General features: G+C 43.7%; 1 protein-coding gene across 4 annotated transcripts in view; it reads left to right on the top strand.

Annotated features, from left to right (window-relative positions):
• Window positions 1-14,077, top strand: part of ARHGEF12 (Rho guanine nucleotide exchange factor 12) — a 69,933-nt gene that overhangs the window by 6,100 nt on the left and 49,756 nt on the right. For 2 of the 4 annotated variants that reach the window (XM_085081754.1, XM_085081752.1), the window contains exon 1: window positions 6,444-6,575. The exons of the other annotated variants lie outside the window; for them this stretch is intronic. In XM_085081754.1, the coding sequence (XP_084937880.1) occupies window positions 6,535-6,575 (41 nt within the window). In that variant the 5' untranslated portion in view covers window positions 6,444-6,534. Of the gene's footprint in view, window positions 1-6,443; window positions 6,576-14,077 lie in introns of those variants that run through there. 4 annotated transcript variants of the gene reach the window in all.

Genomic DNA, 14,077 nt, shown 5'->3' with positions numbered 1-14,077 from the left:
AGTGAGCACAGTCCTCACTGGAAGTCAAAGAGTCTTCTGTTCACTCTCACAGTGTTCTGGACCACGTTGTAGAAGTGGTGATTTTGTAGAAGAGGTGATTTTGGCAGTTCATCCTAAGGCTGTACAGAGCATTGATGAATTTGCCTGGGGAAGGTGGTGCAGACACCTGTGCCAGTTATTTTGCATATTTCATGATTATTCACCAGGATTATTTGGTTATTTCCTGCAGTGGGGTCTCCCAGTGCATTTGTATCCAAAGGATTTGAGTAGCTTCTGTTTCCCTGCTGTCCTGAGAAGCTCTGGAGTATAACCAGCAGGATTTTTGGCATTAACTGCTGTTTCCCCATTTTTCCTGCAGTGTTTTGAGTAGCATCACTTACCTCTCATGGTTATAATTCCTACCCCCTATCTGGCCAGCTCTGTGCTGCAGTTTGTACTTCTGCAGAGTGTCTCAGAGAGGAGCAGTGTTTGCTTTGGTCTGGAGACTGAATTCTCCACTTCACCTCGAGGTGGTCCTTTGGGTCACCAGGGAGCTGTGTTGGCTGTGCTGCTTCAAGATAAGCTCAGCCTCTTGCCTCAAGGCTTTATCCTCCAGGTTCCTCCTTGAATACCTCTTCCTTCCCTCTGAAAATTAGCAGTTGGAGATTTATTAATGGATCCCATTGGTATTATCCTCGAGTTTCTAGTGGATGAGTTGCTGTAAAAATGCTTCTTGCAGCATTCCAAATATTCCTCTGCCTAAGAACTCCCCCTGATATTTTATCTGCTTTGAGATAAGTAGATTTTCCTGTGTAAGAGATGTCAATAGCACTAAGAGAAAATAGACTTGAATGCATATTTTCAGGTAGGTGATGCTATGCTCTGTGGCCCTGCTCTGGGTAATTATTAGGTTTAAAGAACAAAAGTCTTAGTTCGTGTCCCAGCTTGATTAAACTAAGGGTCAGGAGCCTGGATGTTGGTAATATCTCAACATCAGAAGAGAGGGCTTAAAATAAGGACAGCAGAAGCAGCAGCAAGGGAATTAGTAGAAAGAAAAGGGATGTAAAACGTGCAGTGTTTAAGAATGTAAAAGGGATAAAATACAAGGCAGGATACATACAAAATAGTAACAGCACGCTCAGAAAAAGACAGGAAGAAACAACGTTTACTCATTTTGCTTTGAAAACACGTAAAAATAAATACATTAAAAATGACAGGAAAAAACAGTGTCCTTATGTTTCAAATGTAAGCATAAGTATAAATAGTAAAAGCCAAACAAACAGCGCTCAGCCTGTGACATTCACAAATCGTCTGCTGAGCAGGGCTGATGCTTTGTTATCACTCTGCATCCTTTCCTTGAGGATTTTCAGTGCTGTGGCTGTTTGACTTCTGAGGCCCATGGGCAGGAACCCTTTTCTTGCAGAGCCTGATGGTAAATAAGAAACATTGCTGTTTACATTTGCTGGCAAACACTTCAATGTGATGCTGTGGGGCTATTTTAAGCTGTGTTTTGACAACGCCAAAAGGTCTGGGCTGGGATGTTCGGTGGCAAAGGTTCTTCACAGAACTGCTGTGGCACAGGGAAAGCAGATGAGAGGAATCCTTCCTGAGGTGGGAAAGATCACAGCACAGGTTTAATTTGGAATAATTCTGGGGGGATCTGTCTGTCTCATTGTGCTGTGAGTCGCTGGGATGCTGTCAGATGTCCTGCTGCACACAGGCTGTGCTGCTGGCAGGAGGGGCATGGTCACAAGTGTGTGCTGGCTGGATGTGGCATTTGGGGCTCAGTTCTTGTGGAAAATAAACCTTTTATGGGCAGGGAGCAGGGCTGGGTAAAAGTTGAACTGTGTGAATGAAGCAGCAGGGCCTTTCTTGGTGGTACAAAGAAGTTGAAATGTTGATGCTAAAAAACCCAAGAATCTCCAGGTTCTGGGAGCTCTTGGTTGCTCTCAGTTGGCACAAGAACTGTGTCTGCAAGGGCAAAACTCAAACTGGTTTTACTCCTGAGCTCTTGGAATATGTATTGGAAATGTTCAGGGATATTGGTGGAAATCATAATTTTATCCCAGTGCTGTTCCTGTTGGGTCTGTGAGTAGCAGCACAACTTGCTCTTGTTTGTGTGAGAAGCTGATCTTGAATTGATTTGCAGGCTGTGAATCCTGGTTTGTGGTATCACACACAAGGGCTGAGCTAACTCCCCAAGTGCAATCAGTCACCTAAGAAGAGCTAAATACTCCTTTCTGAAGCCCTGAGCGAGCTGCAGTGCTGGTGAGGGGTCGGAAAAGTGAGGTGGGACCTGGATTGACCTGAGCAAGCATTTCCCAGTCTGGAGGAAAAGCCCCATCCCTGTGTTTAACAAAGCACCAGACTGATGTGAGACAGGCACAGCACTGGGAGTCCACCACTCCCATAAACATACAAGCTCCAACCTGCAGGCTCACCTGGAGCATCTGATGGCTGCTTGGAAGTCTTTTTTAGCCTGTTATGATAGTGGCTGTTGGTGCAGCTCCTTGGCAGCACTTCAGACAAGGCGTCTCCTCTCAGTGTGCCACAGAGGCTCCTCTGCCTTTCTGCTGTGCCCAGATGCAAAGGAGGGTTCTGCTGAGATCAAAGCTGCCAGAGAAGTGATGGAAAACGTGGCAAAGAAGAGAGTTAAAGGAGGGAAGTCATAACGAGCGAGCGGCGAAAGGAAATAGGAAAAAGCTGCAGCGTGAGACAGGAGAAATCAATAGGAAACGAGTGAGAGGGAGAGAAATGGTGGCAGCTGCCAGATAGCAGAGAGGCTTCCTGCCTGTCCCCGTGCTCTGAAGGCACATGGCAGCTCTCAGGAGCTCTGCCAAGGCAGGGCTGCAGCTCCCTGTGCTGTGCAGGACTGAGGGAAACACCTTCAGTGCCTGTCTGGTTCTCGAGGAGCTGCTTGCAGTGACAGCAGGTGCCATGTGGCAGTGTTGGAGCTGGGTGGTGATGATAATAATTCCTGTTCTCCTGTTAAGTGCCTTTCAGAGCTGGTGCTTACAAGCAGGGAAATAACGTGGCTTTCTGCTCTGCGCCGATAGGGTGTTTTTTTCCACTTTTGCAAAATTGTAATCATGTGATATCCCAAACGAGGCAGTGACCTCAGCCAAAAGTGAGCTGCTGTTCTGGGGTTTTGAAAAATGGATTTTCCCTGTTGCTGCAGCCTCTATCCTGACTGAAGGGGCAGCATCAGTTCTGGCAAATACGCAGGGGGAACTGCGAGAGAGGAGGGTAAATTTATATCATATCAACTTCCTAAATGTAAGGATGGGGGGAATCCTCGTGTGCCAGGGATAAAACCCCTTAGCTGAGAGATCTCCTGGTGCTGGAGTGCAGCTCTCCAGCTGGCAATTTGTTCCTGCAGCCTGTCGGGAGGCACCAAATGATAGGCTGCGGTTTGCCCTGCGCAGCCCTGCGGTTTGGGGAGCGGAAGTGGTTGCTGTGGGCGCAGATCTGATCTGAGCAAACCCAACACCCTCCGTGGCTCTGGCTCTGGGGATGCTGCACTGAGAGCTCTCTGCAATTGTTGTGGGATTTGTTTTGTTGGGAGGATGTGTCAAAGGCTGTGGGGTGCCCAGAGGAACACCTGTGCAGGTGTTGCTCCACCCTGGACCATCAGCAGTAAAAGCAAATATCCTCCAAAATGTAGAAATAATGATCTAAAAGAGCAAAGCGCTCTAGATCATTATTTCCTAGCCATATCTGGAATATCTATCTATATATCTACAGATATATATCTGTATCTATAGATATCTATATATCTACAGAATCTACAGATTTGGTGTGAGAGTTTGGTAATACTTGGAATTGGTAAATATTATTTGCCAAGCACTGCAGCCCCTTGGAGTACAACTGAAAGCCCCAAGTTTTGCACTTAAAGTGATGTAAAATGCTCAGCCTGCTCACGTTGTGAGAATGAAATAGTTAGAGGTAAAAAGAGGAGGGAAAAAAAAAAAGGGCAAGCACATGTTTCTTCCAGTCTGGAAAGATGCAGGAATGTGGGTGCTGGCTGTAAATGCTGGAGTGGTGTTTATTTTGGATGTTAACCAGTGCAACTTCAGCTGTATGGATGGCATAGCAAACCTTGACCTCCTCTCCTTTCCCTTTTAGCAGCCTCATTATCAGCTTTCCCACTCAGCAGTGAGACTCTCACAGGGGATTTTTGGTGTCTGCACCTGCTCAGCCCGTGCCTTGGCCACTGGGGCACCTTGCCCTGGTCATCCAGGCACAATCCCAGCTTTAGGGCAGGAAAACCCTTCTCTGCTGCAGTGGGAGTGGGACTGTCCAGCTGGGAGGGGACAGTCCCTGGTGCTGCTGAGAGCACTTAGCACTCTGGAGGAGGTTCTTCCCTCTCACCAGCCAGGCAGAAGCAGATAATTAAATGAGCCGGGAGGGGGAGAGGAAACAGCTTTGCAACAGGCTGGAGTTTTGGGCTGCCTGCAAAACTCTAAATCCTTCCTCTGGAGTTCAGCCAGATGGAGAGAACCTGTCCCTTCCCACTCCCTGTTTTTTTTTTATTTTTAATTAATAGCTGTTTTTTTAATCATCCTGGCCCTGCAGCTCCTGGGAAGCAGCTCTGCTGAGCCTCCTTGCTTGCTGCAATGACAGGAACATCACAGCAACTCAGAATGTGCTGAAAATTTTGCTCCATCTGTCGCTCTCCCTCTACAGAGAAAATGGCTTCCTTCATATCTCCAAATTGATTCTTGGAATACTGATGGGATTTGATCAGCAAAGGTCTTAAGAAACTTAGAATAAGTTGGTTTCTCTGGTTTTTTTATTGGGGAATCTGGCTGTATTCTGGCTCTGGTAACTCAGGCACAATCCTGGGAAGTGGGAATACATTTCCCTCCAATAAGTGTTGCTATAGAGTGTGTATAAGGATTTAGGATTTTCCTTTCATTTATTTTATTTTTTAATTAAATGTCTTTTAGATCAAAAGGTTGGCCCCAAAAGAGTATTTCAAAGAGGGCAAAAAAATCACAAAGAACATGCAAATAACAAGGTGGGGTTTGTTGTTCTTTTTTTTCTTTTTGTTAAATAAAAAAGGTAGTTTGGGACTGGTTGTGGGGAGGAGCAGAAAGGGACTCTGGACACTTCAAACGAGGACTGTGACTTGTTAATTTAAATTGTAAATTTACATGTGAAATCTCTTCATTTTCTCCTCTGAGTTGTGTTTGGATCACTTTGCCTTGGCAGTAAATTACAATTAATGTAAAATACAATGAGGAGCTGTATGGCAATGAGGAGCTCTCCAAATACCTGGAACCCCAACATGGAAAGCTCATTCCCTGTGGCATTTTAGGGAATATTCTCTCAGTTCTACTGAGGCTGGAGGTGTCGGGGACTTCATCCTCCCTCTGTCCTGTGCCCTGTCCACCTTGCAGGGACAAATCCTTGGGTTGTCACCAGGATCCATTCCCCAGGGACAGCCAATTCCATGATAAAGTGCAGGAAGAAATGCTCAGTAGCAAATGAATTTTGTCCTGTAGGACTGGGAGCTGCCTGGGCTCCGTCCCTCTCTCTCTTTTCCATCACGTGGAGATGTTTGCTTTAGATTAAAGCACTTCTCTGGCATCCTGGTGGTTTCCCTGCTGCAGAAAATACCTTGGGAGGAGTTGTGTTGCTGAACTGAGACAAAACTGCATTTCCCTTTGCTTTAATGCACTCGGTGCTGACATTCTGCTGGTGAGGAGTGCTTGATTTTTGTATTTACAAATTTCTTGTGTATGTGGAAATTGGGATCATCTCAACTCCTTAAGCTCAGCTGTTGGTTCTGGTGGTAACACAACATTTTGTTGGTCCTGTGAGATGTCTGACTGTGGACAAGTGATGGGTGATGAATGTGTTCAGCTCACACAGAGGAATTTGGAGAGGAAGGGCTATTTTGGCATTTAGAGTTTGCCAGGGCAGCAGTTGTGGTTTCATGCAGGCATGGGTGACTCTGATCTGCTGATAAGAGCCAGCATTTTAAAGTTTCTATAGGCAGCCTGCATGCTCTGCTTAAATAGAAATAATAGATAGATATTTAGTTAGAAATAATAACACTTCACATTGTATATTTGCTGATGAAATGTTACCTGGAAAGCAATTCCTGGGTTAGAATCTGCCTGGTTTCAGCCCAGAGCAGCAGGAAGCACAAATATATGGTGAGCAAATATTCCCAAATTCAGAGGAATCAGCTGCCAGGCCCCAGCGAGGAGGTGTAATGAGCTGTGTGAACGTTGCTGCTTTGGAATCTCAAACAAGAGGCAGATGCAGGGTTGGAGTTAAAACAATCCAGCTTCCTGGCAAGGAAAACACCTTCCTCTCCTCCCTGTGTGTGCCTTAGGTGCTGGGAGAGGGAGAGCCCTGGAAGGGCTGTTGGTTATCCATTGGCTGGAGGAATTGTCAACAGAGCAGAGTCAGAAATAAAGTGAATTCTGGGGGAGATAAACTGCTGTTTGGCTCATCAACAACGTCTGGAAGCACTGGGAACTCTAGATTTGTGTTGCACTGAGCAGTGGGGAAATGAAAGTGTGTTTTGATGCATTTTAAAAAATGGATTTCTGCCTTTTCAGAGGCCAAGGCTGCGAGTACAGGTATTGCTACCTCGTGTTTTGTCCTGGATTTTTTCTTCCCTGCTTGTAAAATTCGGGAGTGTAAGGCTGCAGGTGTGTGATGGAATAATGATAAAGCCAGTCCTGACTTGCTGGTGGGGTCAACATCTCGATGTTGATCATGTCCTTGAGTCAGTTGATGTTTTGTACTGTAAAACTGGGGTGGGATGAAGTTTATGGTGAATTAAAAAGGACCTGCAGAAATTCTTTGGAAAGAATAAATGAAGTTCTGCCCCTCCCTCCCTGCTTCTCGATGAATAGTGAGCAGTTCACAGAGTTTTATAGGCCTGAAAGTATTTATTGCTGACAATTCCCAGCTCTGGAGTGAACCATAACAAGGTATTGAGTGCTAAACCCATGGAATTGGGCTTGTGTTTTTTATCTCTCTCTGAATTACGACACGGTTTGAACAACTGCGTTCAGTTTGCTATGAATGAAATAGATTTTTGTCCTGGAAAATGGAGTTGCCCAGCTCTCACTGCTCTCTTTTCAAATGGTCAGCTATAGAATAATTACTTTTCTCTAATTTATGCTGTTTTGGCATGGACTCAAGTTTGCATTTTGTGGCTGCCATAAATATTGTATTTTGGAGGGGGGGGACTTTTTTTTTTTTTGTCAGACTTACTGGAATTGGTTGAACGTAATTCAATGACAGGATAAGCAAAAATTTGTTTAGATAGGCTGTTCTGAAATGTTTAATGCCTTCTAAAATTGTTCATGGTAAGAGATCAAGGAAGGAAACTCGGTGACCTTTTCAATGCAGCTCCATAGAACCCATTTTCCTATGCCAGAAGTCAGCCCAGACAATGAAACTGAAAGAGGGTTCCCTTTCATAAAGGATCTTTCATGTTTTGCTTTTGCAGATTGATTTTTTTCTTTTTTTTTCTATCACAGATTTAGCAGACTTTACAGCTGGCTTTTAATCAGTTTCCATATTTGTACCAGAACTTTCTCATTCTAATTACTGTCTGCAGAAACCGTTCAGCTGCTTGTTGTGTGACACAGTCGAAAATGATAATTTTCTGTCATTTTTTTTTCCCCCTCGCCTTAGATCACTCCAATAATATCTATTAGCGGCAAACACGCAGAGTTAACAACTGTGCCAAAAGTTCTAATGATTCAGTGTTTTCCCTTTTTTATTTTTTTTTCCAGAGCTGATTTTCAAGCTCTTTAAAGCAGAGGGTTAATGTCAGCCGTGCATTAAAAGCAGACAGCTGTGGTTCAGCCTGGTAATGATTGACTCCAAAGTAGGTTGCCAGTCTAATCCTAACTTGTGCTGAGCTGGGCTTTTTGCTCAGCTGCCTGCAGCCCGGGAGGTGGGTTTTGTTCAGAGGATTTGGGTGGTGAATCATCCACTGAGGTGCACAATAAATAATAAATTGAGTTGTATCTCCAGCGGGAAAGTTGGTTTTCCCACCCACTCTGGCAGTTTCTCTCCTGCCCAAATCACCTTTGCTTTTTCCCTCTGTGGGTAGTGCTGCTGCATTTGATTTCATCTTTTTATTTCTTCTGTGCCAGTTTTAATTTGAATTTTCCCTGGCATCCTCAAGTTTCACTCATGTCCATGATAGTATTTGGAAAGTTGAGGGTTTTTCCTAGGGAATTCTCGTCGTTTGCTTAACTCTCGTGTAGCAAAATGCTCTGAAAATTGAAAGTTTGCAGGAGTTCTGGCACGAGCATTGCCTTCCCAAATAAGTTGTGTATGCCAATTATCTGTGATATTTTCTGTACATCACAAGGTGCCACAGGCTTCTGTCAGTAATCTTTAAAAAAAAAAGGAATTTTGGTGCTGATTTAAGAGAGTATGGCTGATCTGAACAGCATTTCCACTTCAATTGTTGATCTGCTGTTTTACTGCAAAAACAATTTCCTGTTTCTGTACCTCAGTTTTCTGTTTCTCAAGCTAAGTTCCAGTAATTGAAGGAGCTGAAGTAATGAAGGGTTTGTCTGTGCGAAGCAGTGGGTTTGGAAAATGATTACTTTATCTGCTGAAAGCTGTCCTTAAGTTGTCTCCTCTGACTTGCAGAAAATTCCTAAGAGGAAGCTTCTGTGTCTTTAACTTCCACTGCCTCTTATGTAACCCAGCATAGTTGGGATGGATATTGAAATGAAATATTAACTCCTTTCTTCATCAGGTTGTCTCCTGCTTTCCATAAAACACACCCAGAGCAGCCAGAGAGAAGATTTTTTAGTCCTTTGCCTTTCTCTCCTTTGCTGAGATCAAGAAAAGGTTTTTACAGAACACACATACCTTTTTGTGATGGAGAAAATATAAAATTGCCCATACTTGTCTGAAGTGCAGTTCTGTGCCTCTAACATCTCTATGAATTTTTGCAGGGATGTAGTGACAGGGCAGCCCAGGATTTTTGTGCTTGAAAGCACTCAGGTGTTTCTCAGATGTGTCTGAAATATGAAGTTCATTGAGTGGACTCAGAGTCCTTGCTGAAATATGTCAGATTTCTCACATATCTTCTTGGCTGTACTTTTATATTCACACGTTCTCTTAAAAAAAAAAAAAATCCCCCATTGCAGCTTTTTGCTAGTTCCTGTTTATTTAGGATGTGTGGGATGGGTTTTGTTCCTTGCTGGAAAATAGGAGAAATGAACATCCTGAGCCTAAGTGAACGGGAGAGAATGAGGGTGAGTGTTTATAATGTAAAGCTTTATTAATTATTTGGATACTCTGATGGGGGAACTGGGCAGCCATTCTGCCTCTCATTTTTAATTTTTGGGGCTGAGAAAGCACATTGGCAAAATTTTTGGATATTGATGTGATGTGTTAATGTTAAGGATTTACTGACCAGAAATGCATGTATGCATCTATCTATCCTGAGTCCTGGTGGTAAATACACTGAATTGTCAATAACAGATTTCTTCATTGGAACTTCCCAAAAATTTCAGTGAGGTTTGGCCTCTCCAGCTAAGCTGCAAATATCCCATCATGAAACTGCAGATGGGTTGGGTTGGAGGGACCTTCAAGATGATTTTTGTCACCTTCCACTACCCCAGCTTGTTCCAAGGTGTCTTGGGACACTTCCATGGATGGAGCAGCCTGTGCCAGGCCCTCCCCAAACCCCAAATCTGGCAGTTTGTGCTGAAGGCTGAGGATTTCGTGGCAGGATGGGATGTTGAGCTCCTCCTGCTGCTCCATGGATTCTTCCCACAGGGGTGTGGACTCTGCTCCTCGGGGAGCTCTTGCCTTCCGCTGCACGGAGCTCTGGGAAGCTCAGCTTTTCCCAGGCCTGCCTCCTCATTGGGGTAAAGGTCTGGAAATTGTGTGTAAATAAATATTTACCAGAGCCCAGCCTGGCCAGCACAGAGCTGGGGTGGAATGAGGAGAGAATATCATCCTTTGCTGATGGGCAAGGAGGAGGGAATTCCTTAATCGATACAGAATATTTGGGGATCAAAATTGCTGTTCTTTGCAAAGGAAGGATGGAGCACAGAGGTTTCAGAATTCTGGAAAGTGAAACCTGGAATAGTCAGGCTTGTAACTTCTCTGATACTTTGGAAGCACTTAATTTTCATTCATTTTATTACACTTTATTCTAAACAGGCAAAGAAGACTCTCTAATTGAGTTGTTCACTACTAACTCCTATCCCATCTTTCCTATGTTCTCAGGAGAGTTTTCTTTTTTCATTATGTATTTTTTTTCCCATACTTTTTCCTTATCCTCCTTTCCTTATCCTCCTTTCCAGGACTGTAGAAATCCCCTGGATTTAAAACAGTGATATTCCATTTACAGCCACAACCATATCTCTAATTTCTCCTAAAAACCTAGTTGCATCAGACTTTCTTGCTTTTTATGGTCATTTTTTTTTCCCCCTTCTAAATTGTTTTCTTACTATGTCTTGTGACTGAGAGTACTGAGGGAAGGAAATCTGCGAAATCAGAGTAGGAAGCAAGATAGAAGCTTCCATTCCTGAATCTGTCTTGTTTTTACACTGTTTCCTGGCAGCTGCGTTGTTTTGGACTTGAAAGGGATGTATTGTGTTGTTTTCCCCCAAAAGCTGTAGATAAAATAGAAATAAAAATTAATTCTGCAATTTTTTAATGCTAATTATTTCCATAAGCAAAAAAAATTGCAGACAACAGTTAAGTCTTCCATGACTTTGCCCTAAAGTCCTTTTTTTTTTATACTAAATGTTTTTCCTGATAGACTGAAATTTCATTTGGATTCTTCAAAGTCTGTCTGACTTCTTTATAATGGAGAGAAGCTGCAATATCCATATCTGACCCTTTTAAAGCTTGTTTTATGGTACAAATGCATTTATTTTCCCAAGTGCTGATGCCAGTAACAGAATTGTTATGTTTAAAGGAATTGAAAATCTCCCTTCTGAGTTAAAAGCCTTGAAGCATATTCCTGTTGTATTGCTGGTTCCTCCTCACTGACCTTAATGACCTTCAGTTCAATATTTTGCATGAAAATTTAAAATGGATGAATCTGAGGGGTTTATGCAAGGATATTTAATATGTAAATAGATAAAATATATAAATGTATAAAAGAAATATATATATAAAAGACACAAATACGTAAAAATAATAGATAATACTCTATAATGTTGCACATATTATTTTTTATGATTATAAAGCAACCTGCAAACCCTGAATTGTTGGTAAGGGAAAACTGAGGCAGGCAGCTGGGAAATGTGAATTTGCTCTGTACGGTGAAGGAAATAGGAAATATCAATGTTTTAACCAAAATATAGTTTATTAAATTGAGGTTTATTGGTTTGTCAGATTGTTCCATCTGTGTTTCACTTGATGACGAGGAGCATTAGTGAGAAAAATTTGGAAAAATTTAAAATGTGCCCCAGCTTTAAAAATATCTGTGTTTTGACACCCTCAGCAGAGGCTGTTTGGTGCATGTGATTCTCACTCAGGCATGAATAAACTGGAGCTGCAGCTCTGCTCTGGGATTTTCAGCCCCTTTTCCCTGCTTTCCTTACCTCCAGCATCCCATGTTGGCTTCAAAAATCCAATATTGACCATTTTTCCTTGTGCTTCCCAAGGATTGTGAGAGGAAGGGGTGCTGCTGTGAGGATCTGGCTTTTTCCTTTCCCTCTGCTTACCATTTTCTTCTGGAGAGCTGACATTTTCTGATTTGTGAAATTCCTAGAAAATGAGGAGCTGGGCAAACGTTTCAAAATAGGAACCAATGAAAGGGAGCTCTCTGCTATTTAGAAAATGATAATGCACACCACTGGAAAAGGGAGAAGCATGGAAAATACAAGTTCTGGCTGGGAAATTATTGCATGGAGCAGGGAGATGGAAGGGTAGGAGTTGATTTCTTTGGCTTCCTGTCTTCTGGGTAATTGCAGCCTTGCTGCACTTGTGGCTTGGAGATGATTTTTGGTACCAGCATGCATTGGACAGGGCAGGCTGAAAAATTTGGTCATGAGAACTGAGGAGATGCGAAAAAATATATTAGCAGCAGTTATTTTCTCAAGTGGTTTGCTGCAGTTTCGTCTTTTTAATAGCTGATTTTGGAGGGGAAGAGCAAAAAAGTGGGACTTAACGAGGAGTAGAGTAATTCAAGTCCAATCACCAAAAACGAGTTTGGTGGAGCTCTCTGGGTTTTCTGGCAAAGTCTAAAATAGAGCTGTTGGTTTGTCCCTGTGCTCTGGACGTGGCAGTTTGGCTGCTTGTTAATGGAGAGAGCCTGAGCCTGGGGCATGCTTGGAGCCCCGGCAAGATTTACATTAATCAAACACAAACAGACAGTGTAGCGTGAAGAAATGTCTATCCCGCCAGCGCTGCTCCCAAACTTCATTAGGTTATTGGGGCAGAAAAAGCAAACAGCCCCTTCACCCTGCAGTCCTTCCTTCCTTCCCCAGGGCTTGACCGCTGGGGGAAGCTGGGAAACCTCGGGGTGACCCCTGAGTTTGGGTGGCACAGAGGGGCAGTGTGTGGCTGTCACCCCATCCCTGCCTCCCCAGTCCCCAAACACCCCCCAGGCTGTGTTTTCAGGGGCTTTTCCAGGTGCCACGCGTTGCAAAACACACGGAAAGGCCAAGAGGTGACCCTGGGCAAGGCTGGAAGTGGATTGAGGGGAAAAGCTCAGTGCCCTCTGCCAAGCCTTTGTTGCTGTGCCTCGTGATGCAGCTCCTTGGATCAGGGCTGGCATTGCATGGCAGGAGTGCACACAAATAGATATATATATTTTTATACATATTTATATCTATTTATAAGCCTTTATATGCATGCATACAGAAAATATATCTCCATCTATCAAATATACATTAATATATAAATACAGATACATATTTTTCTGTCACCCAGGACAGGTGGAAATGCTAAATTTTAAAATGCCAGCCCTCTCTCCTGCTTCCCTGCTGCCGTGGGCTGGCCATGGATGCTGCTCTCCCTTTGCCCATGAGCAGCCCCAGCTGATGCTGCTTGGGAGGAGGTGGGAGAGAAGAGGTGGAGTTTTCTTCCCTCCCCTCCAGTGGTCAGTGGAACAATCAGGCAGATGCCTCCCAAGGAGATCCGAGAAGCGTGAAAACCCCGGGAAGCTTGCAGAGAGGGGCAGCTGGAGCTCCCTGGGGAGGATTTGGGATCAGAGCACCCCTTGGGAATGGGCCTTTGGGATCTCCCTGCTCAGCTGACTGTGCCGTGGGAAACAGGTAAAATATCCGAGGCTTTGTTCTGTTCCCTGATCAGGAATACACTGCAAGAGGGGGAAATACCTTTCTCTCTGCTCTGCGTTTAAGGAAGGATTTTTTCCTTTAATATCTACTGGAAAAAAGGGTGGGAGGGGAGGTTTGCCTGGTTGTTTTTTTTTTTTTGCTTTCCTCTTTTAATAGCTGCTGTGTGAACCTGAGTTACTCCTTTGTATTTGCACGGTGAAAATGGCCAGTTTCATGTGTTTGCTGTGAAAATCTGTGTCTTGGTGGCTGAGCTCAAGAACAAAGGTTTTGACAGCTTGGAAAGATGCTGTAGATGCTGGCAGCACTCCCTTCTTTTCCATTTCCCAGTAATTCCATACCAGTGTGTTAGCAGAACCATCTCACCAGCCATAGGGAATGTGATTTTTGATAAGCTGATATTTTATGCAGGTTGATGTTAAATTAGCTGTTGGTGCTCAGGCAACCATTTCTGAGTGTTTCGGGTGGTTTGTTGGTTTTTTTTTTCTGAATGCAGTTTGCATTGATACTGTGTGTATTTTAAAATTTTATTTGATTGTTAAATGTTCTAAAAATGAAACAATTTTTATCAGTCACAGTGATGGTGTGGAAATATTTGAGGCAGTGTTGATACAGTGACAGCCATCAGCATCGAGGGAAAACGCAGCGTTTTGTACCGATAGATGAGGTTTTGATGTGGAAAGGCTGCGAGCTGCTGGGGGGATTTGTTTATAACAGAAATACAAACAGAGGGCTGGCAGTTCTCAGCATCCTGCCTGGCTGAGGGGGAGGCACCAAGATGTGGTGTCACTGAACCCAGTGGGGAAACAACTCCAAGCTGGCATTGCTGTTTCTGA

The sequence above is a fragment of the Lichenostomus cassidix genome, chromosome 24, assembly GCF_008360975.1.
Source record: "Lichenostomus cassidix isolate B80296 chromosome 24, HeHo_3.0, whole genome shotgun sequence".
Taxonomy (NCBI): domain Eukaryota; kingdom Metazoa; phylum Chordata; class Aves; order Passeriformes; family Meliphagidae; genus Lichenostomus; species Lichenostomus cassidix.
Note: the sequence above shows the minus strand (reverse complement) of the source record. Positions and strands in the feature narration are given on the sequence as shown.